A 25,166-nucleotide genomic window follows, 5' to 3' on the forward strand; every position below is an offset into this window, starting at 1 on the left:
CTGCATAAGAATTTTGAGATTGAGAGAGAACAGTATTTGAAGTGTACACAAGGTAAATTTTTAAACACAAGGGACAGTCAGTCTAGATTCCTTTATTACACAGCCCCAGAAAATGTTGTCTGTGTTAATCTACTTCAAAGATTGGTTGGGTAGCTGTTAAAATAAATAAATAAATAAAAATATAATCCTAATCTGGTTCTAATAATTTAAAGCAAATAGGATGTTTCTTAAGGGTTAAGACATTTGTGACATCTGTGAACCACTAGATGGAAGTATATGCTTGCTGCCCATGCATATCTAGCAACTATTTGATCTTGTTCTCTGAGAATGAGAAGATAAGGAAATTTAGTTGACTTAAGCTCACAGCAACTCAGCCTAAGATTTGACTATGCACTAATAATTGCATATAATTGATTGTAAATACTTACCAATTTTTTATTTTTTCTATTTAAACTTCACTAGTGTATGAAATTCCATCTGGACAATTCCTGAGAAAATTTTATGGTCACCTTAACATAGTGTATGATCTTTGTTGGTCCAAAGACAATCAGTACCTTCTTACTGCATCCTCTGATGGCACTGTCAGGTCAGTATGATGATGTTCTGACAACATCAGAAGCAAGTGGTCCAATTTTGTGTCTTACTACAAACTGTGCTATGAAGTTTTAATTAAAAGATCTGATCACAGTGTGGCTTATGCTGTAATGTTATAAAAATTGTGATCGAGTTTATCACACTGTATTTACCATATTGGTTTCTAATGTATATGTATTTGAGGCCAAAGCTTTTCCAAAAACTGTAGCGTCTAAACCTACAGTGAAGCAAAAACCCAGAAGGCTTTATTTTTCAAGAAGTCACTGAGACTGTTAGTATATTCTGTCCTTGGAGAAATTTCCATATTATGAATGCAGTATTGAGTTTGCATATTTGAACACAAGGCAGGAAATTTAAAATTTAAGATTCAAGTTATGTGTATAAATTGGCCACACTGCACATATAAATGTTTTGTGGTTTGCTTTGGTTTTTTGGGGGGTTTTTTTTGTTGTTTTTTTTTTTGGACACTTAGTTAAACAATTTATCTTAAATTATTGTAAATGAAATTTGGTAGTGTTATTTCTAAGGCAGAGTGTGTACACGTTTTCCTCTATAATTAAAAAGTGTACTTCAGTATATTGTTAGTCATAAAGTGCTAATCTGTGCAAGGTTTAAAAGGAAAATGCTCAAAACTGTAGAAAAACATGAAAATACGGCTGGGACACTGCACAATTTTATTACGAGCAACTTCATAGGTCTCCATAAGGCTTTTTTTCTCTTTAGCTCTTCAGATCCCTATCTGTTGTTTCTGTTATGCAACTCAGTAATGCTACAGGCAGTTGCATAATTAAAATGTCAGAAGAATTGTAAAATTGTATGTGTGGAAGTGTTTTGCTTTTTGTTTGTTTGGTTTTTTTTATGCTTCTATGTAGTGATAATGAGATTATTTTGAAAGCTTAGCCCATGATTTTATTTTTTTATGTGGAAGCAGATTAAATAAGAATTCTTTTATATTGAAGTAAATATCAATTTCAGTATTTGTGACCTGTAACAACCAGCCCAGCTGTTCCTCAGTTATTGAATTTGTGGCAGCAAGTTGAAACTGCAATGGTCTGCCTCCTTTTCTGTGTACTGTGCATAGTCACTGCATGAGTTGTCAGTTCCCATATTTCTTGTCTGTTGCCTTGAGCTCCTTTAACTCTCAGTTTAGGCAAGGGGTTTCTTCTTTTTTTCCTTTCATATTGGGAGCATTTTGCCATTGCAACATGGTAGAATTGAAGGATGCGAACCAAAGGGCACGCTATTGCTTCAAAGTCATTATCAATTTATTACCTGGATTGTCTCTTAGACTGAGTTTTAAGGGAACTTGAAGAGAAATTGGAACTTAAGTGTATCTTTCTTTATACACTGTTTTATATGTTACTCTTGAACATTCTAAAGCTTTAGTCCCACGTTATTTGTGAGCAATAAATTAACTTTTATATTATTAGAGTAAAACCATTCTGAAAGATAGGTAGACTCCTTGTTACCTCTGCATGTTAAGTTCCAAGTTAATTGCTATGCTTCAAGGGATTGCAATTTTGTAATGAACTCAGCTCAGAGTAAGCTTAGAATTCTTCAGTAGCCACCAGAAGTAGTCATCCCACCTGGAAGTGTGGCACTCAAACAATTATATTCTGTATAGTAACTGGGCACTCTCTGAAATGTGCTGCTCACCTGTATTTTATGATCCAGGTACCATTCCATTCTTCATGGACTCATCTTTTGGGAAGGCTCAATAATAAAACTTACAGCATCAAATAAAAAACACTTCCAATGAAGAATTTGTTCTCACGTGTATGGGTGGTGAAGGATAGGAAATAGATTAATAATAAGAACTGAATTTATATAAAGAAAAATCCTTGAGATCGCAATCACGTTTTTTAATTTTCTTTAAATTAAAACAAGTGTTACCCTAGAAGGTCTTAATAAGTTGTTTGTAACTCAAAGAAAGAAATCAATAGATTCCAGGGAATTCTTTATGTGTATTTTAAAATGTGCAAAATATCCGTTAAATGAATAAGTCATCATGAATTTACTTTGAAGACAGAGTACTATGCAAAATATTAAATGTATCTTAATTCTTGTTAGAAACTACCATTTTAAAGGATTGAATATAGGGAGAAAAAATTGGTAGGAAAAACAGGTGGTGGTAAGTGCTGGCAAGCATTTGCCTCTGGAACCACTAAGACAAAATATGGCATCGGTTATACCTGTGTATGTGATTGCTTTATGCAGTAGATATCCTAACATCCTTTCCTTTTAGAATGTGGAAAATAGAAATGAAAGCGACATCTGCCGTGAGAATTTTCCCTCATCCCTCATTTGTTTACACTGCAAAGTACCACCCAATTGCTGACTGGTTGGTTGTGACAGGATGTTACGACTCGGTGATTAGGATCTGGAATGCAAATGTGACAGAAATTCATGGGCAACTGCTGCAGGAGCTTGATGGTCACAAAGGTTTCATCAACACGCTTTGTTTTGATGCAGAAGGTATGTATGTACTTAGTATTACCTTTTTCAAAGTCTTCAGTTGGAAACCAACTTGAGTGTTACTAGTTTGCTTTATTTCATAGAGGCAATGTGAAATGCTAGAATAGAATAATTTTAGCTGTGTTTGCAGTTAATACATTAGTATGATGCCTTATTTGGATGAACACAAAGGGACACATAGTCCCTGATATAAATTGAGAGTATTGAGAAAAGCTAAGCATAGAAAGGACAGGCAAAGAAATTTGTAGTGATCAGGCAATGACAACTGGGCCAATTTTGGTCATAGTTTAATTTTCAATGTCCCTATAACTGTCTGTTATTTAGGTCATGTTTTGTACATATTGCAGAAAAAAAATAGCAGTGGGTAAAGCACGTAGTCTTAAGAGGAGACAAATGCATCAGGATGCAAGTGGAAGGTGTAGCAGTTGCTATAGAGACGTAAGCTGGAAAAGGTTAGGTTTGGCTAAAATCCTTCTAGGTGGAAGAATTGTGTACTAACTTAAGCAAAAGCAGGAAATCTGAAACCAGCTTCTAGAGAACTCACAGAACAGAAATCGAGAACAGGAGAGTGCCTGATGAACAGTAGCAAAGTTCTCCACCACATTGTCACAGAATCACAGGAGTTGGAAGGGACCTCGAAAGATCATCCAGTCCAATCCCCCTGCCAGAGCAGGATCACCTAGACTAGGTCAAAGTTACCAACTCAGTACAAAGATAAATAAAATGAGGTAGCCGTAGTTAGGTTGTGAGAATTTTAATGCTAAACTGAAGAAGTGGGAAGTTGACAAAGTTTTCAACATTGACAGAGAATGTGACAGACTGAGAAAACGATTTGACCATTGTGAATAATGTTAACTTGTAGATTAACAATTGAAAGTGAGTGAGATGTACTAACATGTAGTAGTAAAGGGTGGGAAGTGCTGAAGGTAGTTGAATTAATGAGATACTTAAATTGTTTTACTTTCTCTGGTATTAGTGACATCATTAATAATTAAGTGATTCATTTTGGGGGGTATTCACTGAAGTAGGTACTGCAAAGATGAAACAGTTACATTTTTATAAAGAGTAAGTATTAGTGTTTAAGAACAACTGTTGGGAAGCTATTAGTTCCTGTTCAAGATGCTCTCAGTAAATGTATAGGTAAGCACTAGGCTATCACATGAAGTTCATTGAGCTATAAATGCTCATTTTTTTTGTTGGCTCTAGAATATGAGTAAAAATTTAAAAACTTAAAAGAATATTGAGCACCCCACAAACTGACTAGTGCTGAATCCAAAGTTATGGTATCAACTTAAGTCATGCAGTATGAGCAAAATGTATTTGCAGTAAGTACATCATAGCAAAGGAGAGGAAAGAATTGGTGTTTGCCTATTTGCACAAATCATTGAAAAAAGTTGTTTCTTGTTCATACATCCTTTTCTCTGTTAGTTCTTTTGTGTGATATTCTACTACATTATTATTTCACAGGGCTCCGCATGTTCTCAGGAGATAGTTCAGGTCTGATAATAGTTTGGGATACATCTCTCAAAGGCAGTTCTCAACACCTGTTTCAACACTGGAGGATTAATAAGGTATACAGGCTTCTTAAACTAGCATTTTAATTTTGATGTGAACTGTTACAAATCTGGTCATTTGATTCGAATCAGATTTTGTTTATACGTTAACTGTTGTTTAACTGAAAAGGTGTATTTTCCTTAAATAGCTGTACAAAGGAGCCGTACAAAGGAGCTGTGATTCACTGAGTTAAAATTTTTTGAATTATTTTGTTACTTCATTTTTTATATTAAACATGAAAATGCTTGAGATTTAATAGCATTATATTAATAGATAAATGCTAATGCATTAGGTTTGTTCAATAAAATAGACCACAGGCTTTACAAATCACCTTTGTTCAAACCTAAGAGGCCTAATGTTCAGTCAGCATTACTGTTATAAACTGTGTTTCCGAAGTTCAGAGTCACAGAATGTGCCCTGTGGTTGTGAAAAGTTGATTGCCTAGGATGTAATGCTTTAATATAGAAACAAACCTTTTCCTTAATAGAATAGAATGAAGTGAACAGAAAAAGAGTAATGCAAGAGAAAAAAATGTGTGAAAACATGAGTTTTAAAACAGTGTTGTTTGGATTGGTTTTTTTTACTGTATTTTCCTTCTTTCTGTAGGAAATAAAAGAAAATGGTATTAATGGAACACCAATAAATCATTTGGAGGTGCATCCAAATGGAAGGCGTTTATTAATCCATGCCAAAGACAGTACCCTGAGAATCATGGATCTCAGGATGTAAGTAGATTTTTGGTGACAAGTGCATATCTCTTCATTTTTTAAAAGTTTTAAAGTTTACTTGGGGAAACAAAGTACCGTAAAACTATTTAATGTGTAGTTCTGTAGAAGAAAGATGTCCTAATAATCAAGGATAGCAACATTAGGGTTAGGAAATGGTTTCGAAACACTGCTGTATTACAGACCTTTTGTGTGATGTTGGGCAAGTCTTTTGGGATAGAATTTCCAAAAATTACTTGATTACTTGGGACCTTAAGGTGGCATGAAGGAAAAGACGCTTGTCTCCTAAAGATTGAATTCACTTTTAGAAATGCAATCTGGGCTTGAAAATAACCTTGAAATCATAACATTTATTTGTGCATTACTCTCTCATTGTTAAGACTCTGGGAAGAGTAGTTTGATGGTAAAATGGAATGAAGATTGTTATCATAAATACTGAAAAATGCAGTGATGTACTTATAATATATTAAGCAGGCTATGAGTTAGTTGTAGTTTAGTTTTTGATTACTTTATAATTTTTAGTAGATATGAACATGATTCTTTAATAATAAACTACAATAAAAAAACAAGGGGATCACAGAATCACTTAAGTTGTTGAGACTGGAGAATGTCACATCCAACTCCAATAATCAAAGCATGAGAACATGTCACTCAGGGCTTTGTACAGTTGGGTTTTGAATATCTAAAAGGATAGAGAGTTTACAACTTCTGTGAGCAACATGTTTTAGTGTTCATTCACCCTCAAAGAAAAAGATTTTTTTTCATAATTTTAGATGGAATTTCCTGTATTTCAATTTGTGTCCATTCCCTCTTGTCCTTTCACTGAGGACGAACTGAGAAGAGTCTCACTCTTATCAGTTACACACATTGATAAGATGTGCCTGAACATTCTTTTCTGGAAAGTTGTGTTGAAAATATGAATGCTTTTTCTAAATGATTCATCCTTAATTTCGTGGGTTCTCTTCCTCTCCTCTCCACAAAGAAAACCAAAGGTCCCTGTTGTTCTGCATGAAATTACCTGGGGAAAATACCTTCATGCTCTTATAGCACCAGAAACTATTTTTAGAACTTTTAGAACATACTTTTGTACATATGTATACTTTCTCAGGAAATCTCACTCTTAAGTAATCTATTGGGTTGGATGTTTGAACTAGCTGAAGACTTTCCACACTTAGAGTGCACTCTTCATCTTTTACTATAAATTATAATGACCATGCTAGAAGGCTAAACTATCCACTCTTATCAAAATATGAAATAGCTGGATTAACAGAGAGAACCTGTAGTTTTTGAAGCAGATGGTGTTCTATTACTACCATTCCTAAAAAGTGAGAGAGTTTCAGTTCGAGAGACAAAAATGGACATCTATATTAATCTCTAAGAAAAGGTTAATGTGGTGTGCAGTTTCACAATTATTTTAAGCTAGTGTATCTGTAGGACACACCATCTCCTTCTGTCTCCCCCACATTTGGCCATGTATTCCTAGCATTTCCTTTTTATCAGCCCTAGAGATCTTTTGATGCAGGCTAAGTCCGATCAGTGAACTGATCTGACTGAAAAGCAGCCTGCAAATATAAGTGATTAATTTTCATTTTAATCAACTGTCTGATCTAACTGATCTGATAGCTGCCCAGGCACTAGAGAAGAAATGAAGGCGAGCCTGGGAAAATAAGGGTGGAGAGGACAGCAGTAGGACTGGTGCTTTGGCCGCAGCCCACAGTTACTTTGGCTTAAGTCTATCAATAAACCACAGGGTCAGATACCCAGCAGTGATAACTTTACACTCAGCATTAAATGTTCATTCTCTGCATGAGAAAAGAGGGGGTGGAGGTCACAGATCAGCATAATTCACTTTGATTGACAGCTAGTTGTTCTTAACTTTCTTCTTTCAACTTGCTTTTTTGATCTTTTTTGGATAAAGTTGCTGTCCTGTCACTCAGGTATGTGATCAAAGGTTTGGTTTTGGTTCAGACCTCTCCTTAGGGTTTCATGTGCAGGTAGTTTTTTATCTTGCAGAGCTCTTCTACGTGACGTCTAAGAGGTACTATCTTACTCACACCACCAGAACTCTTATTTGGGCTAATACGGTCTTGCACTGTGATCTTTAAAGCATCCTTTTCTCTTACAATTTTATTTGACAAGCATCTAAGCTATATTTATTCAGAATATTGCTAAAATAATTTTCCTGTGGTATTAACTGTACCGCACTTCTCCCAGCGCACCTCCATTGTTTCTGCTGTAACACATTTTAAAAATTACTGTCTTCTGTCTTGGAGGGCTGTTGTGGCCTATTGCCATTCTTCTTGCCTTGAATTCAGCATTGTATTGGTCTCCATTCTGAACTTTCTATCTTAGACATGAGGGACAGCTTGGAAACCCTCTTACAAGCTGGCTTATGCTTCTTTAAATACTTTTGTAGAGTCTTTCTTACTTGGTGCCTACAAACTGTTTGACAGTAGTTCATCAGTAGGTCATTATTTCTATGCTGACCGGTAGTGTTTCACTGAAAAAAAAGATTAGGTTACCTAAGTTGCTAAGTAATATTAAAAATATTGATGTTAGTAGTAAACGAACATTGATGCCTGAAATTTGTTGATTCTACTGCTGGTTTTCTAACCAACAAGATATTAGACTGAAGAGCTAAAGAGAGCTGCTGGATAATTTAAGCACTACTGGAATGTAATCAAGCTCAAGAAGAATATTAAAACTTTTTTGGCAGAGGTTGGAGTAATAATGCCAGATGCCCATTTTTTGCAAAGCCCAGGATCATGAAAATGCAAATTACTACATCTATATCCATTCCCTAGATCTGACTATTTCCATTTTCTACTGAAAGAGAAGAATGTACACTTTCATCTGTAATTTCAGGTGTATCATGAAAGCCAGGGAAAAGAAAGGGTAAACACTACTTGCATATCTATTTGGGGTGCAAGATATATTGATTTTTCTGAGGAGTAGGGGTGGGGCTGACATAAAAAGTTAGGTTGTGTACTCTGAAAGTATCTGCTACATTTGCAAACTATTCTTTATCTTTAGCTTGGTTACAAAGAAATTCATAGGTGCCACAAATTACAGAGAAAAGATTCACAGCACCTTAACGCCATGTGGTACGTTCCTATTTTCTGGAAGTGAAGATGGAAAAGCTTATGTTTGGAATCCAGAAACAGGTAACTAATTATTTTGTGGTCATAAGCCAGGTTGTCAAGGCTGAAGGGGAAAAGGGTTTTGTGAGTTTTATTGAAACACTTCTGGTATGGAAAGATACTTTAGTAAGATGTTCTTAAATCCTGAAGCCTTAGCTCCACTTTGCAAATAGCTATTATTAATGTCTAAGATTTAATTCTTCTAGAGGAAATTAATAGGCAGAGGTAGCATTTGTAATATCCAACAGGAATGGAGCACCTGAAACTCAGCTTTTTGTGGTCTGCAATTCTTTACATGTGGATGAGGGTCTTAAAAATGTTTTAAGTCAGATCGGTCCTTCTGTTTGTGGTTTTTAGATTTGGGAATTAGACTTTTGTTGAGAACCACTTCGTCAGTTTCCCAAGGGTGGTCAGAGACTCTGGATACTTTTACCCTTTGTAATATAAGGTTGCTTTGTGAATTATTCTCCAAACCAAGTAGTTTCAAAATAGCTACCAAAATCTTTCTAGAAAAATGTTAAGCAAATGTAAGATAGAGTTTATCATCTTCATTGTGCAGTGAGGTAAAAGGGACAAAAATAACAGTGGGAGGTATCAGAATACACTTTTTGGTTTTGGTGACATTACATTCTGTCTCCAATTATGATCTAAATAATTTTTTAAAAGGAAAAAGTAAATATTATAAAACTGGCAGCTAACCAACAGTTCTGCTTTGAATTTCTTTACAAGTTTCCAACTATATTAGTTTACATCTGTGTCACCACATAATTTGTCTGAAAACTTTTAAAAAAGAATAAAAGTAAAAAGCGGGAGGAACTTTATTAGTATGTTTTCACCAGGCTTTGACTCTGGCTTTTCCACACTGTGCTTGCATTCATAATGCCATCAGCTGAAGAGCTAAGTTTATTTATTTTTTTTCTTAATAATTTTGAACTCAACTTTCAGTCCTATTGTCAGTATTATATAATTGAAATCCACAACTAAGATAGCTATCTGTGGTAGAATGCAAGCACAAACAAATACTGTTGAACGCCACCTTTCCAGAACTTGCTTATCAGAACATGAGAACTCGGCTAACCTTATGCATCCTCTGGGATTTCCTGCAGCTGTTGCAAGAGCACTAACTTTTCTGACTTACTGAATAACTTAAAAGCATGCAATATTTTTTTGTCTTATGCCAAATATTATTTTTCAATAAGGAAATTGACTGAAGAATATTCATTTACAGTGGCAGTCACTTACTGTATTAATACAAGCTTTGACCAACTGTTGTTTTGCTGTATCAAATATGTTTCCATGTTATTAATAAAGATATTTCACTTCCGTAGGAGATCAGGTGGCCATATATTCTGAACTCTCCTTCACATCTCCACTTCGTGATGTTTCCTTTCATCCACACGAACACATGGTGTCATTTTGTGCCTATGGTCAAAACCAGCCAATACTTGTATACATTTATGATTATAAAGGTACAGTACAAATTTTGATACATACTTGTAATATTTTATTTTTAGAAGTGATTTGCTAGCAGTTGTACTTCTTTTGAAGGAGAAAGAAAACAGTCATTTGACGAGAACATGTCTTTATCCTGGGAGATATCAAAACCAAGCTGAACATGATGCTGAGAAACCTGCTCTAGGTGACCCTGCTTTTCGCAGGGGCTTTGGCCTAGCCAATCACCAGAGGTCCCTTGCAACCTCAAGTTTAAATATATCAAGTTTGTATATCTTCCTAAGTGATTCTTACAGCGCTTTATCATGTAGAGGCAGCATCATACAAATATTTAGAAGCCTCTTTTCAGTATCAAGGTAGATTATGGAGCCAGAAAATAGTGTTATTCTGTAAATTTATGAATAGCTTAATAGAAAGCTCAGTATTTTGTGCTTACTGTGTTACAGCTCCTCAACATTATTTTGTATAGGAATGAATTAATATGAGAGAGTATAGATTGTTTTAATAAAAAGGTGTTACATTTATGGAGTGATTATAAGAGAGATATGTGTATTCCTGGTATTATATTAAAAAGAATATAGTGATAAATGCTAACTTTGATTTTTTGATATACTAAATAAAATTCAAACTGTTCTTTGCAGGCTTTTCTGATAGTTGTATTCTTGTGGTTAGCTTTAGCAGTGTAATTTTTTCCATTAAGGACAAAGTTTCAGATGTCATGTTGCATTTAGACAGTAAATAATTTTAATGGGACTTATGCAATAAATTTTGCATATCTGTAACAGATTTTTTGATTGAATTATATTTGCAGCAAACATAGATTTATAAAGTTAATCTTGTCTTTATACATTTGCTTTTTAAATAACATGTAGTAATGAGATTACTCATATCAAATCTCTCAGTTTAGGTTATTTGTCTGGTGAACTGGTCAACATTTACAGGAAAATAAAGTGGAATGACTTTACAATCAGTATTCAGTGCTAAAATATCTATGTGTGTGTGTTTGCATGTTTAGAGATCAAGCAGATAACACACTGGTAGTTATCTGCTTAACTAAGTCACTGGTGACAGTAAGATTTTTGCATTGCTTATGGTCTTTTTGTACATTGTTACTAACTTTTTATTCCTTTTTTGGTTAAAAGCATACACTTTGCTTTCAGAAGACAGTCTTACCGCCTTAATGTTGAAAGAGTTAATCATATAGTAATACTAATTTTAGTCACTGACACAGTTTTTAAGACTCCAGCAGTATGTGTTTTGCATACACCAGCACTTTTATGAATATCCTGGACAAAACTTTCATAAAGAATTCTTTTAACCTTTGTTGGCTTGAGACTCCAGTACAAAAAAATTGCAAATGTTTAAATAACAGTGAGCACAACGTTCATCAAAAGTATCCTATTCTAGACCCGGCTACCTTTTAAGAATGGCTCCTGTGCCTGTATATATGTCTAACAGCTTCTGAAATTTTACTCAAGTATTTACTCAACATTATCATTTAGAAGCAATACAGAAATATTCGTTCCGTGTGAGACTACTGAATGCAGATAACAGAAGGGAGACACTGTGATCAGGAAGAGTTAGGGGAAAAATGGGGTACTATGGGGAAATTTCATGTCATTTTCAAGTTTTCCCTAGAGCACTGTTAGTACAAGTTCTGCTGGTGTTTCACTGAAGACATGGGTGGCAAGATGACAGTGATCATTCAATTTTATTTTATTTTTTTTCCCATGGCAGTGTAAGGCTTCACCTGACACATTAATATTGGTTATTTCTACAGTTGCACAACAGGAAGCTAAACTTGTAAAAGAACTCAGTTCATCACTTACCTCAGCTGCTCCGAAGTTCTTTAGCAGTTTTTCTGAGATACCTACACACAAAAGTTCAGTGGTGTCTCCAGCAGATCGGTTTGTCAGTGTTGCAAGAGTATCAAGGAGAATGCAGAAGGTGAAAGAAAAACTCGATTCTGTTGTGGTAAGTCAAATTTAGTTACTTTCCAGAAGTGTATAGTCTTCTCAGCCAAAGTTCATAATGTTTAGGAAAAGACAGGAGGAGATGTGTGAGGACACATGAGAAAACACAGAAGGTGGTACACCTCTGAAGGGATGGCAACCCATGGAGGAATCTGCACTGGACAGGTACAATTCCTGAGGGCATTTTGGCCAGTGGAGGACACACACTAATGCAGTTGAAAGGAGTAAGAAACAAGGAGAGGCAAAATAGCAAGCCACTATGCACTAACTCCATTCTCCTGTACCACCCATCACCTTACCAGAGGGACTAAGTGTAACATAATGACAAAAGCAAGGACACTAGGAAGGAGGAGAGAAAGGTGTCTGAAGCAAAGCTGAGACAAAGAGGGAAGAAAAGTGGGTGTTTGACCATTTGTCTTGTTTCTCAATACCTGAATCAGTGCTTAAAGCTTTTGTAATTGGCAATAAATTTAATAAAGTGAAATTCCCCAACTTGAGACAATTTTGCATGTGACAAGGTTGCAGAATATTTCTGAATAGTATTGTACAGTTATATATATTTGGAGTATTTCTAAAGCCTCTTTTTCACTGAGTAAGTTCATAGAGTTGTTTTAAGTTGTTCTTTAGTTTTTTCCCCAAGAAAACTTGTAAATTAATAGGAAGCCAGAGGTTTTTTATACTGTGTATGCCATAGTTGAAAAGAAAAATATAAAAGACAAAAAACCCCACTTAATTTTATTTCTTATTAAAGACAAAACTGTAGGTGAATAGCTTTTAGAAAAACATAAGTAAGAAGCATTCCAAACTAAATATAAGGAGGATGCTTATGTGTTTCTACTTAAGAAATCCAGGACGAGCTCATATATTCAACACTATAATTAGTTCTGGACACCCCTTCTCAAAAAGAATAAAGTAAAATGAGAAGAAGTTCAAACAAGAGTAACAACAATGCCAAGAGCTATTGAAGATAAAAATTGACTGGAGCTCCTCAGCTTTCCAGATTGTGCAGGTGGAGATGAGAGAGAGGAAAGTTGTGACAGAAATATGGGAAATCATGAATAATAGTATTGGAAAAAAAAATTCTCATATCTGAAGAGGGGACTTGCACTGAGGTATACACAGGGTGCTGTGAATGCCAAAAGTCTGCAAGGGTTCGCAGAGATTTTGGGCAAATTTGTAGAGAGATTCAGCAAAAGCTGGTGTTAGTGCCAGCTGATGCTCAAGAAATTCATAAGCTGTTGAGTACTGGAAGTGGAAGGGCCCACAGGCCCATAGAAAGATGGCTTTAAACTTATCCATCTTATCTGCTGCAGTTTACTGTTGAAAAACATGAGGATCTTTGATCTAACACAGTATAATTATGTTATGGAGTATATATACAATTATGTATAAAAGTTATACTGACAAGCGTGTGGCATTAACATGTTATTTATGAGTGGGTTGTGTGGTAATTCTTTATAAGAGTTACTAACATTCTTTTCATTACTTCAGACTAGTAAGTAATTTTTTAAAATCTATGTTTAAGTTCAGTTGAATTTTAAAATGTTTATTAAGATTACTTTTCTTCCAGTTTTGTTTTTGTAGCAATTTCAAGTTAGATCCATATAGCCCACTGCACAATAGGTTTGGGATTTAGTTTTATTAATTATCGTACTAGTGGAGAACATAATCTTGTCATGTAGGATGTAAAATACAATGTGGATGAAAATCCACTCCACTGGAGTGGAGGCTTTTAAATTAAATAGGTGCTTTTCAAAAGTGCTTTCTACTGTTCCCTGTTCCTCTTCCAATATTCCTCTTCAGAATCCTAGGAAATGTTTTTCTTGCTCTGGGAAACTCTGCTGCAATTATTACTTTAAACATAGTTACTCCAAACTGCAGACTTATAAGGGTTTTTACCGTTATAAGGGTGTTTTATAAGCCATGGTGGAACCACTTTTGGACCTGAAATCCTATAACTGTGTGTATTTCATTTACTGGATACAAAATTTTCTTGTAAACCTTTTTTTCCATTTGCCACATAGATACTGTTGAATCATTGTAATTGCATAAAGTGATTGTTGATATGACATGGCTGAAGTACTATTAGAAGCTTTATATAGGTTAAATACTTGTTAGCATATGAAAATTTTACCAGATTTTTACTTTGTGTATCTTTAATAAGTACTTTATTTATAAAGTAAGGTTTTGGAAATTGTAATGAATTTCTCTTGTCAATTCATTAAATTTGCCAGTTTTAATTATGTTGCCTGTGTTAGAAAAAGTTGAACAAATAGCTGTTTCTTTTTTCTGTGATTTGCTGTTTTTCCCCATCCCTCCCCATCCCTGTGAAAATCTTAAAAAGCAGGTCAGATCCTTAGAATCTGTAATATTTTCCTACAGTAGAATATTCTTTTCTTGGTAAGAATTTAATTTTTTTTTGCCTTCCTCAATTTTAGCAAGCATCAGATGAGCTTTAAAACAACACAGTCAAAATAGATTTGAAAGAAAGGAAACTATTGTCTGTATTTTGTAGATGAAGGAACTTTGGCAGATGTGACATGAGTAGTTTCACAAACTCAGTCCTCATACTGAGCTGCATGGATGTACCACATTTAATTACTCTGTAGTAATTGCTAGTCTTCCCACACTTAATCAGAGAATAAAAGAAAATAGGTAAGATACCTTGCTTTTACTATTAAGTAAAGGTCATTGTCTAGGTAGTTACCTTAGAAATAAAGCATTATAAATATGCTTGGCAGAAGTGCAGCCTGAGCTTCCTCCAGAGTTAAATCTGGTACCAGAACTCTGAAATTTTCCACTTGAGAGGTAGCTAACATGAAGAGGCTGAAGTGGCTCTGAAATATGTAAATTAGTTATATTAAGGACTTTTTCCTCTCTCCAAGTTTCTATTTATTGTTAGCAATGGATATAAGGAATTTCTATTTTAAACTGTTTCTCTACTATTTCTTTATACTTTTACTTATAAAAGTTAATGAGAAATTGTGTGCATCTTTTGTCAGATACACAAATTCCTAATATCATAGTGAGTCATTACAAATTTGATTCTGAATGTGGAATTTAAATCTATGTGCTCTCAGCCTATTACTCAAGTGAAGTAAATGACTGTATGAACCTAGTTAGAGTATCAAGGCAGTAATACTTACACAGCGATGGTCTCTCATCTGTCCTGTAAGCACAAGATATCTGTCTTTTAATTCTTGCTTAATATTTGCTGACATTACTATTTGAACAGAGGTTTAAAGAGGCAATAATAAGCTGCAGTCAGCTGTGACAGAAGGTTTTGTTCCACTACTGACTTTTTTCAGCATTATATTTCTCCCAGTGGTTTATGTAACTTGTCAGATGCAAGAAATGCATTCATTTTTAGAATAAAACTATATCCACATAATAATTTTAGCAGAGGGTAAAATAAGATAGCATTAAGGATTTTTAATATGTGTGGATTTTACTGTTTGGTTCTTTAATTTTATTTTGGGTTTTACCATCTTAGTTTTCTTGCCGTAAGCGTTTGTACAGCATTAAGGATAAGTTACTCACTGTTTGTTTTCTCACTGCTGAACAAAGTAAACAGGGACATCTGAGTAATGCTATGTTTATTCAAGTTGTATTTTAGAGCAAAGAAAGCTAGATTCACTCAGGCTGGTAAAAACCAGCAAATTATGTCTCCTTCTGTCAGCTGGCTTATTGTCACAAAGGTGTGGAGAAAGCAGCTTTTATTAAGAACTTTTAATGAAAGAAAACACCGTAAATGTACAGGTATCTTTGGGTGTGTTTTGTTAACAACACTATTTACATATATCCTTCATTTGCACAAAAAAGACGTTTTAAAAATTTAAAAGTAATATTTCTAAAGTAATAGATTTTTTTAAAGTAAAGGATCTTTTTTCCTGATCACATGTTCTTTGATAGAAAGAATCATAATGAGCTGCAGAAGGGGTCACAGTTTACATAGCAACCTACTGGGCTTTTACTAAAGATAAATCTACGTTTTTTGTTATTGGTGATGGCATTGGCTAATTCTGCTAACGTAATCCAGGTATGTTCTTAAACTGAAATGCCAGTTTATCCGATCTAGGAATGTTCATACCCTGTGTGCTCAATAGCTGAGTAAGTCTACACAGTCTGTGTATAGCTGAGCCTGTACTTAACTGTTTTGTCTTTTACAATGAATTTGGTTGTCCTTGTGTCTAAAAGAAAGAAACTTACTACAGCAAATGTTTATAATAATCTTAATTTCTTCTTAACACTTTTTTAAAAGAAGAAAAAAAAAAAAAGGAAGCAAGCTTTTGTGGTAAGTCTGTAATTGAAATGCCGGAACTCCGTGGCAAAACTAAGGCATTTAACATATATAATTACTGTGTGATAAAACACACAATCTGTAGACAATAGATATATCTAAACTGTAGGATTAAGCACCTTCTAGCTTCAGTTTTCATATATAAGCCCTGGTCACTTCTGGTCTTCTATGGGATTAAACAGTGGAGCACCCAAATTATGAGGGAACTACACTGCCTTCTGGACAAGTTCCTAATCTGGATAATCAGAGTAAGAGGACTGTAGGGAGCATCAGGGGAACACACTTACTTCAGGCAAGCAAAGTAAATACGTTTCAATTTTGCCTATGTGTAATGAAATGATACCTTATTTCAGCTATCTTCGGTTTTCCCATTTAGTCTAGAAGTGACTGAAGAGCAGAATAGATGAGCCTTTAAGTGACTGCAGCATGCCCACTGCAATAGAACCCCAGCCTCAATGGAGGAGTCCTAATGCTACCGTTATAGAAATAATTGCATTTTACATAGGTGCAGACTTCATTCAAACTTTCATTGCAAATTTAAAAGCTGCAGTACTGTACTCTTACTTTAAGCATTAGTGCTTATGTATTTTCTTCTAGTATTGAGAAAAGCAATAGAATTTGTGTTTTATTTTTATTTCAAATTCAATTGTCAACTTTTCAATCCTGTAGAATCATGGTTTAATAATGTTTTTAAACTGTCTTTAAAAACAGTGTCCTAGAGGCCTAAAGTGTCAAAAGGGAAGCCTAAAACTAAAAATAAGAGATAGTACAGAGCTGGCCAACTTGATTTGACTTGCAAGTATATATGGAAATGTTGATTATATTAGTTCCAAAGGTCATAAAATTGCATTCTCTGGAGAAAAAAAAAAGATAAATTATTATTGTCAGCTTGTCAAGTCTTGCAGTATTCGTTTTTGTCTCATGCAATTCACTTTTAATGTGAAAACTGGTTCCACTGAAAATGTGTATTTGCATAATTTGCATAGAGCTGCCCTAACGCAGAAAAGAAAATGCAAATCAGCTTTTTTTTAAACTTGACAAAAATTATGTAGGTGTCCTTTTTTTGCTACAAAAACTAAATTAATGTTATAGCTCTTAGTTTTACTCAATTTAGGATAGTAGTAAACTGTGTCTTTGATAAAGCTGTGGTTTGTGCATGAAGCAAGCAGAGCCTGTTGTGAAAAATAAGTAGATTGATGGTTGGCTATCTTAGCCAACTTTACTCGTTGTAGAGGTATTTAGCAATGCCTTTCCACAGCATGCATTTCAAAAAAAAAAAATGATTGCTTCACCCTGTTCTATAGGTAGTCTAAGTTTGTCTGTTGTAGCAGAATTAACTACTCTATAGGACAGTGTAATTCACCTGGAAACAGTTCTGCTGAATCATTAGTCCTTACTTGATCCCTGAGGGGATCCTCCCTTTGTGATAATGTTGTGGGGTTTTTGCCTCTTTGGGCCTTTTAGTGATTTAAATAATACTTCAGAGCTAGTGACAGAAAGGTCACTTAAACTCTGATTTTGTGTTTACTTTGGATGGGCAGTCTTTTACAGCTCATCTGTGCTGAGCCTTACTACCGTTAAGGGGAGGAATTAATCATTCCTGTAAGACTGCTTAAATTAAAAACGTTCTTTTTAATATCTACTTTTTAAATTTTTTAATCTTGTTTATAAGTAGTTGGAGAGGAAATAAGAGTTGTAAGATAGAACTTATTTTGCATTTTATAAAGACTGATTTTCTAATATCTTCAGAAGCATACATTCAGTCTTTTAATGTACGTGTCTGTTGCATTTGATTTCAAAGCATGCTATTTGGCATGTACAATGAGAGTGTTGGGATAATACAGCAGGAAAATAAAGAGAAGTGAATTAATTGCTGTACAGGAATAATTTACATACAGAGTTCCATCTCTCTCATATAATTCATTCAAGCGCCACAATCAAGAGAAGTTTCTCCTGATATGTTTTTCCCTCCAGGATGAACCATGAATCTGTTAAGTGCCAGTTTTGAACAGTGTTATCTACTGTGTTTAGTTTGACTTCCAAACGCTGGTATAGTCAACCTGTCTTCATTCCCTTATAGTGTCTGAAAGCAACCTTCTAATAGCAAATTTGAAAGAGAATTCCATGAGAATACCTGACTGGAAAACATACATTTCTATCACTGATAGTGTAGTGTGCACTCATCAAGAAATGAACGCAGGGGGAGATCTTCTCATTTGTCTTACTGCAGAAAGGCTTTGCTTAGAGCTAACCGTGGATAAAAGGTGATGAAACACTGGGAAGCTGAGCTCAACACATTTGCAGAACGTATTTTTTTTTCCTGTGTTTGAGAAAACACATAAGCTAATGGCTTTCTACCATATTTGTGTGTATTAGAAAAATCTATATTAATGAAACTTGGTCTTTTGCATATGTAAATATAAGAAAGCCAGATTGATTTTATTGTTCAGAAAAACTGGCCTCTATTCTGCTTACATTTCACAACTACTGTTTATGAACATTCTGTTAAATTTGTACACTGCTCTAAAACCTAGCTGGTTTAATGCTTTTTTATCATGTTCAATGGTTGATCTGCTTTTCTGTCTTGTTTTTCTTTCTGGTCAGTTTTGAAGTATAGTCGTTATAATTACACACAGTTTCTGGGAGAGTACTAGTCTAATAAAAGACAGTTTTTATTATAAACTTCTTTCAGTAGAATTGAATCCATATTGCTACACAAAAAAACAGATACATTGCCGTATCAGTAGTACAGAGGGATGATAGTAGATATACTGTATGGCCCAGTCAAGTTACTCAACACACATTTTTAGTGCTGTATTACCTGCATCCCAGTACACCTGCCAATGTCCAAATATTCAGCATTGTTGGATTCTGTTGAATTATTTAATATTTATTAAATAACAGAAATAGTAGTTACATAAATTATATCACTTCTGTAAATAAGCCACTGGTTCACTTTGTTTTAGCTGTCTCCTTTCTTTTAAACCAAATTTATGAGCCAGTAGATTGAAAATTTGCAAAATGTCAGTGTTCTGTTTTGGCCCACAACTAAAATTCAAGGGTCTGATGTAGAGTTTACTGAGGCTAAAGGAAGTGCTCCACTGAGTGTGGGCTTTTAATTGGATTAAGTAACCATGTGCATTTATTCTAGATTGTGAAATAGGCTTGACTTTTGAAAGGATCAAGAATTGTGCTGTTTTATGTAAGTAACTCTCAAAAAAATTAGCATATGAATCTATTTTGTTGGAAGAAAGATACAAATAATTTATTTAAGGCCTATTTTCCCTGCCCTTTGGCTGTATTATCAAGGCAGCCAATGAAAATAAATTTAACAAACAGTAAAATTCTCAGTTGGAACACATAAAAAAACCTGAAATTGTCATATTGTATTTTTTACATAGGCTGCATTGGATAATATGTCAAGACTAAAGTTTTGGAAAGGTTTTTGCTTTTTGATAGCACAATGTGTATCAAGAAACTCCACAGCAAACCAAATTTTAACTACATTACCTTTGTTGCTATGGAAATTAGGAGGTATTTTTTATGTACTTTACATAAAGGAAGTGTCTGGTGTTTTGGTCTATGTATGCTGTATTTATTTGCAGAAATGAGTTATGTGTTAGGACTGGTTTAAGATTTTTTTTTATTCCTTTCATTGCTTCATATTTCATGTTCATATATTGATATATAAGTAATTGCTTCATAGATGTAGTTTAGTTTCAGTACTCAAAAATGAGAAGTTATTTTACACTTAGAAATTTCTAACCATATATAGATGTAATTTTATTTTTATATACAAAGATGTAATGAGATGCCAGTTAAAACAGTTCTGTTCCATTTTTTTGCACTACTTGAGAGTTTGTCTGTATCGAAACATGCAGTTCCGTTTATAGCTGTGTCAGTAATGTTTCCAAGTCTGTCTCTCCAAATATTCTTGGGGGGGGGTGGAGAAAAAAGAAGAAAATAATCGTTTAAATTGTTATTTATCGTTTACTTCAGTTTTAATTTTTTTCCTGTAATTTAATAGTTATTCACAGTAAGCAAATATTTCTCTTCTAGCTGTTGCATCAGTAAGTAACCCAGGAAATTACACTTCACTTTCTGATTTGTCTTTCCTATTACAGGCGAGCTCAAATCTCTTGCTTCCTGCACCATCATCGCTGTCACCACACTCCAAGCTAAGGCTTCCAGACACTCTGAGCACTCCACTGAATCCTCTGTATTCTTTCACTACTACAAGTGGTAAGTGTCTTTATTTCTTCACTCTCAGTAGGGAATGGATAATAACTTCCATGAGCTGGGTTTTTCTGCCTTTATATATTTTGCTGTGCAGCCCTTTCAGGGAGTCTCCTGCTTGTTATATGTGATATTGTTTGTAAAGTGCAGTGCAACACAGTCCAGTATTGATAATGTTCCCTTGTAATGCGTTTTTTCTTCAAGCTGTACACTTATTGATCAGTGACGTACATTCCTGGAACAGTATGAACTTGCCAGCTTTTCTTAATTAAATATTTTTATTTTAATAGTTACTGAAGTAGCTTAACCACACATACTGAAAAACAATAAAATCATATTTTTAAAAGCATATGTACTGATATAAGAAAACAGTAATAAGAAAAGCAATTTACTTAAGAACCATAGTGCTCAGTAGTCTATTTGCAGTTGCATTTAATCTATTTTTAGGGGCTTGTTTCTAAAGACAATTTCTATTCAAACATTTTGAGAAAAAGGTAAGTGATGAAATCATGCATTTTTGTGACACTTCATTAATAATATCTGTTGCATTGCTAATCACAATATTTAATAGTAAGATGGATAATTTCACATCTATTTCTCTCTTTGGGGAGCACTTATAAAACAAGACAGAAACTTGTAACCTTAGTTTCAAAGTGTTTTTGTTTTATATCCTTGAGAAGAGTAAAAAGAAGTCCAGAGAGAAGGGTGAGTTCGTATATAATGAACTAAAAACAGGTAATAGATTTAAAATTCAGATAGTAGAGATAGGAATAGTCTCTACAATTATATAGAATTATCTCCTAAATACAGACAGTTTTCTTTGCAGATCAAGTTACAATCATTTTCTCTGAGCAATGGGGAAAGGGGTCCTTAGCTATGGACTGAAAGTTTGACCACTAGTCTCAGAATTGCTCTTAGTCACTAATTCACAGTGCAAATGGCCATGCACCAATTAACTTTGTATTTCCATTTTCTGCCTTAAGAAGGAGTTTAGAGCCATAGTAATATTCATCTGTCACACAACAGATTATTGTTGTTTCCAGTGTAAATTTTACAGAAACTGTAGAATATATGCTGTCTTACACATTGTGAATATTTCAGATTAGTGGACTAACCCTTTAAAGAAAGTTAACATATAATTTAAGCTGTTTTAAATGACTGTACTTTTATATTGCTCAAACCAGTACATTTTGTTGTCTTGAATTTTATTTTATGCAGAAGCACAGGTAAACATGTTGATGGAGACCTCTTAAATAGCATGGACATTTATATGCTGCTATACCTGTCCATGTGTGCTCCCAGTGTAGTTGTTTCTAAAACTAATACATCAAGACAATCTACAGATACAGGATATTATTTATGCAAGGGAAGAATAGTTAAAAAGAGGTACATTTTAATGGTCTTTCAACAGTCAATGAAAGCAATAAGGAAATTAATATTTTTAGAGGAAAAAGACTGTAACAATGGTAGTGGACCACAATTGAAATAGGTTTTCCTGTTAGAAAAGATTGTCCTAAATTACTTCTCTGTCACTTTGGGCAGCCTCCAGATTGTTCTACTGTGATAGTTGTTTCCAGTGGAACATATAAGAAAGATTTACTCATCTATTTCATCTTTCCCCATTAATTATAAAGTGTGAAGATAGGTGCTTGTATTCAGAGCTTCTAACTATAAGTTTAGTTTTTCTTTTTTTATAGTAGAAGTAGTGTAATTAAACAGATCTATTCAGTTATAGATTGTGCTGGAAGCACAAAACCTTTTTGTTTCTGTGTTGGTTTCATATACACAATGTATCTGTTTTTCTGTACTTCTGTTGTTGGGATGTTGCATTGTTAACAACTATCTGCAATATAGACATCCTTCATTTTTGGCCAGCAGATGGTTACGCATTCCTGAGGGTTATGTGGACAGTTATTCAGTCTTTTCATTCTCACACTTCCCTGTCACCTTTTGCTGTGTATTTAGTGCTTCTTAAAGCAAAATGCAGAATTCTCAATACAGTGAAGTCCCTATAGACAGCATGTGTAAAGCTCAGTTAGCAATCTTTTTAACTATGTAACTGGTGTATGTGCATGATATATTAACTTGGTATGGTTGTAGCTGATATCCTGTGCTATGGTCAGTGTAGCCGCCTTGAAACATGCAACACTTTCTTAACAAGACAGTTTAATTATCTAGGACTTGAGTTAGTTAGGAAACAGTAGAAAAATAGAGTATCCAACTTCATGATTTACGGGCAGTAGCAGTAATAGCAGTAATTCTGCAGATCTTTCCTGACTGTCTGTATTCAGATATATTAGCAGAAATAGCTGTAAGTGACTTCTTAATACTTCAACTAAAAGTAATATTCACTACTGTGGCTTTTAAACATGCCTGTTCATTTCAACAGAGGGGTTTTGTTTATTCTGAAACATATACTATGTTTTGGCTTTTCTTCAAGTGTATACTTTCACATGTATACGGGCTTTCATGAAGCCCCAGTCCTTGTTTTGCTATGTACCTTCCTCAGTTCCCTTAAGATGAGCATCTTATGGTTGCTGAGGCAGGACTGCCTTTGTCTCCAACCAGTTCTGCGTTATTTGTTATTAGCATGCTCAGAGGTACAGCCCCCTTAGTCAGCCTGTCCAGCATCTGCATCAGAAAGTTGTCCCCAGCACATTCCAGAAGTCTGAATTGCTTGTAGCCTGTGGTTTTGTCCCTTCAGCAGGTATTGAGGTGGTTAAAAACCTCCATGACAGTCAGGGCCTGTGATTGTGAGAAAGACAATTTTATCTACTTCCTCTTCTTGATCAGGCAGTCTATAGCAGGTGCCCCCACTACCTTTATTTTTGGCCTCTTCAATTGTGACCCATATGCTCTTGACAAACCTGTCATCTGCTCTGTAGCTCTGCACATTTGAGCCTCTCCTCCCTTTCCTACAGCACTCTCCATTCTTGTCTTCCCTGTCAGTCCTTCCTAAAGAGCCTGTGTCCGCAGGCTCTCACAACGCTGCAGTCAAACAGTAAGAAACATAAATTTATAAATATTCTATGTGAAGGAAAAATTCATGAAACACTGAAAATATGATTCAGTGCCATTTATCATTCCAGTATAGCCCATTTCCTCAGCAGTACTATTCTGTGAAAGCAACTTGCTTTACTTGGAAACCACTTGGGTTCATACATCCTTGAATATTCCATACTGTGATAGCAAAGGTGCCTCTTCTTATTTCAGTCTTCTCTCTATGCTATAATGAGACTTAGACTGAGCACCCCTTTCTGATTATTTAATTATTTTTAAAAAAAGGTGAACTGTTATCCTTATGAAGTGACTCTGCATAGACTGAAACAATCTGCTAGTGTTTTTTTTTCTGCATGCTCAGCTTCTGTAACTTCTAATTGTAAACTAATGTCAGATTCATCCTTGTCTCCTTAGAAAGTTTGTTCAGCTATGTGTTTTTTTTTTTATCCCTGGTCTTGAGTTTTACATGTGATATTTACATATCATAGCTTACTTTGTTCTAAATTAAATAATTCATTGTTTAATCATCAAATAGAGCATTTCAGCACCTTTCTCAAACACAGAATGTTCTAAGTGTGAGAGGAATAGAGACAAGATCATGGTGTTGTTGACATGGGAAGGCATCTCTGGAGACCATGTAGCCCAACCCTCTTGCTTGAAGCAGGTTCACCTAGAACAAGGTGTCCAGGACCATGTTGAGCTGTGTTTTGAATATCTCTAAGGATGGAGACTCCATAACATCTCCACAACAAACCTATTAGTTTGACCATTCTCATAGTAAAGGGATTTTCCTTGTGTTTAAATGGTATTTTGTGTATTTCAGTCTGCGCTGGTCTATGGGATTATTCCATGCCAAATACACAAGTTTGCATTTCCCTTTGTTGAACTTTGTGAGGTTCTTATTGGCCCATTTCTGCAGCCTGTGAAGGTCCCTCTAACTGGGAGCATGTCCCTCCGGTGTATCAGCCACTCCTCCCATTTTTTTTATCATCTGTGAACTTGCTGAGAGTGCACTCAATCCCATCATCCAGGTCATTATTGAAGATGTTAAACAGCGTGGGCCCCAGTATCAACCCCTGGTGTGCACCACTAGTGACTGGTCTCCAGTTAGATTTAATGCAAGGGGTTACAAATCTCTCATCTCTGCAGCTCAGCCAGTTTTCAGTCTGCTGCACTGGCTGTTTACACAGTCCATCAGTTTGTCTATGAGAATGTGATGGGAGATAATGTTGATAGTATTGCTGAATTCAAGGTTAACAACATTTGCTTTCCCCTCAGTGCTGTGCAAGAGATATACTTAAAGTTTTGTCAAAAGTATGGTTACAATTACTAGAAAAAAGTAATGAGTTTTGACAAATAGTAGTTAACAAAGTAGTTACCACAAAGCAGATACAAGACATAGATGTTCTAGTTTCTTTATGCGTTACATATAAAACACTTCATTACAGAGATTTCTTAAAAGTTAAAAAAATTCATTTAAATTTAAGAAAATGTGTTGTGTGCCTTTCTTTCACAAAGATTGTGTTAAATTAGAGAAGAAGGCATGGAACTTAGGTTTTCTTCCTGTCCATCCTGATAGCCTGTCAGTTGGAGTTTTTCATCTAGAGGTTAACTCATTTTGCCATATCAGGCTTCTTTTTTTGTATCTGCCTTGCTAAACCTGCAGCTGTGCTGAGAGCCATTTCAGTCAATTGAAAAGTTTGCTAGATGTGTATCT

The 25,166-nt window shown here is 34.9% G+C and overlaps 1 protein-coding gene across 1 annotated transcript in view; it reads left to right on the forward strand.

The window, feature by feature from the left end:
• Nucleotides 1-20,455, forward strand: part of AHI1 (Abelson helper integration site 1) — a gene marked incomplete at its 3' end in the record, with an annotated part of 39,637 nt that extends 19,182 nt beyond the window's left edge. Inside the window, exons 11-18 of the mRNA XM_010191810.1 lie at nucleotides 463-586; nucleotides 2,840-3,069; nucleotides 4,537-4,640; nucleotides 5,230-5,348; nucleotides 8,382-8,512; nucleotides 9,817-9,957; nucleotides 11,721-11,914; nucleotides 20,338-20,455. Coding sequence (XP_010190112.1) covers nucleotides 463-586; nucleotides 2,840-3,069; nucleotides 4,537-4,640; nucleotides 5,230-5,348; nucleotides 8,382-8,512; nucleotides 9,817-9,957; nucleotides 11,721-11,914; nucleotides 20,338-20,455 — 1,161 coding nt within the window. The remainder of the gene's footprint in view (nucleotides 1-462; nucleotides 587-2,839; nucleotides 3,070-4,536; nucleotides 4,641-5,229; nucleotides 5,349-8,381; nucleotides 8,513-9,816; nucleotides 9,958-11,720; nucleotides 11,915-20,337) is intronic.
• Nucleotides 20,456-25,166: the final 4,711 nt, after the last annotated feature.

Source organism: Mesitornis unicolor, unplaced genomic scaffold, assembly GCF_000695765.1.
Source record: "Mesitornis unicolor isolate BGI_N332 unplaced genomic scaffold, ASM69576v1 scaffold41600, whole genome shotgun sequence".
Classification (NCBI taxonomy): domain Eukaryota; kingdom Metazoa; phylum Chordata; class Aves; order Mesitornithiformes; family Mesitornithidae; genus Mesitornis; species Mesitornis unicolor.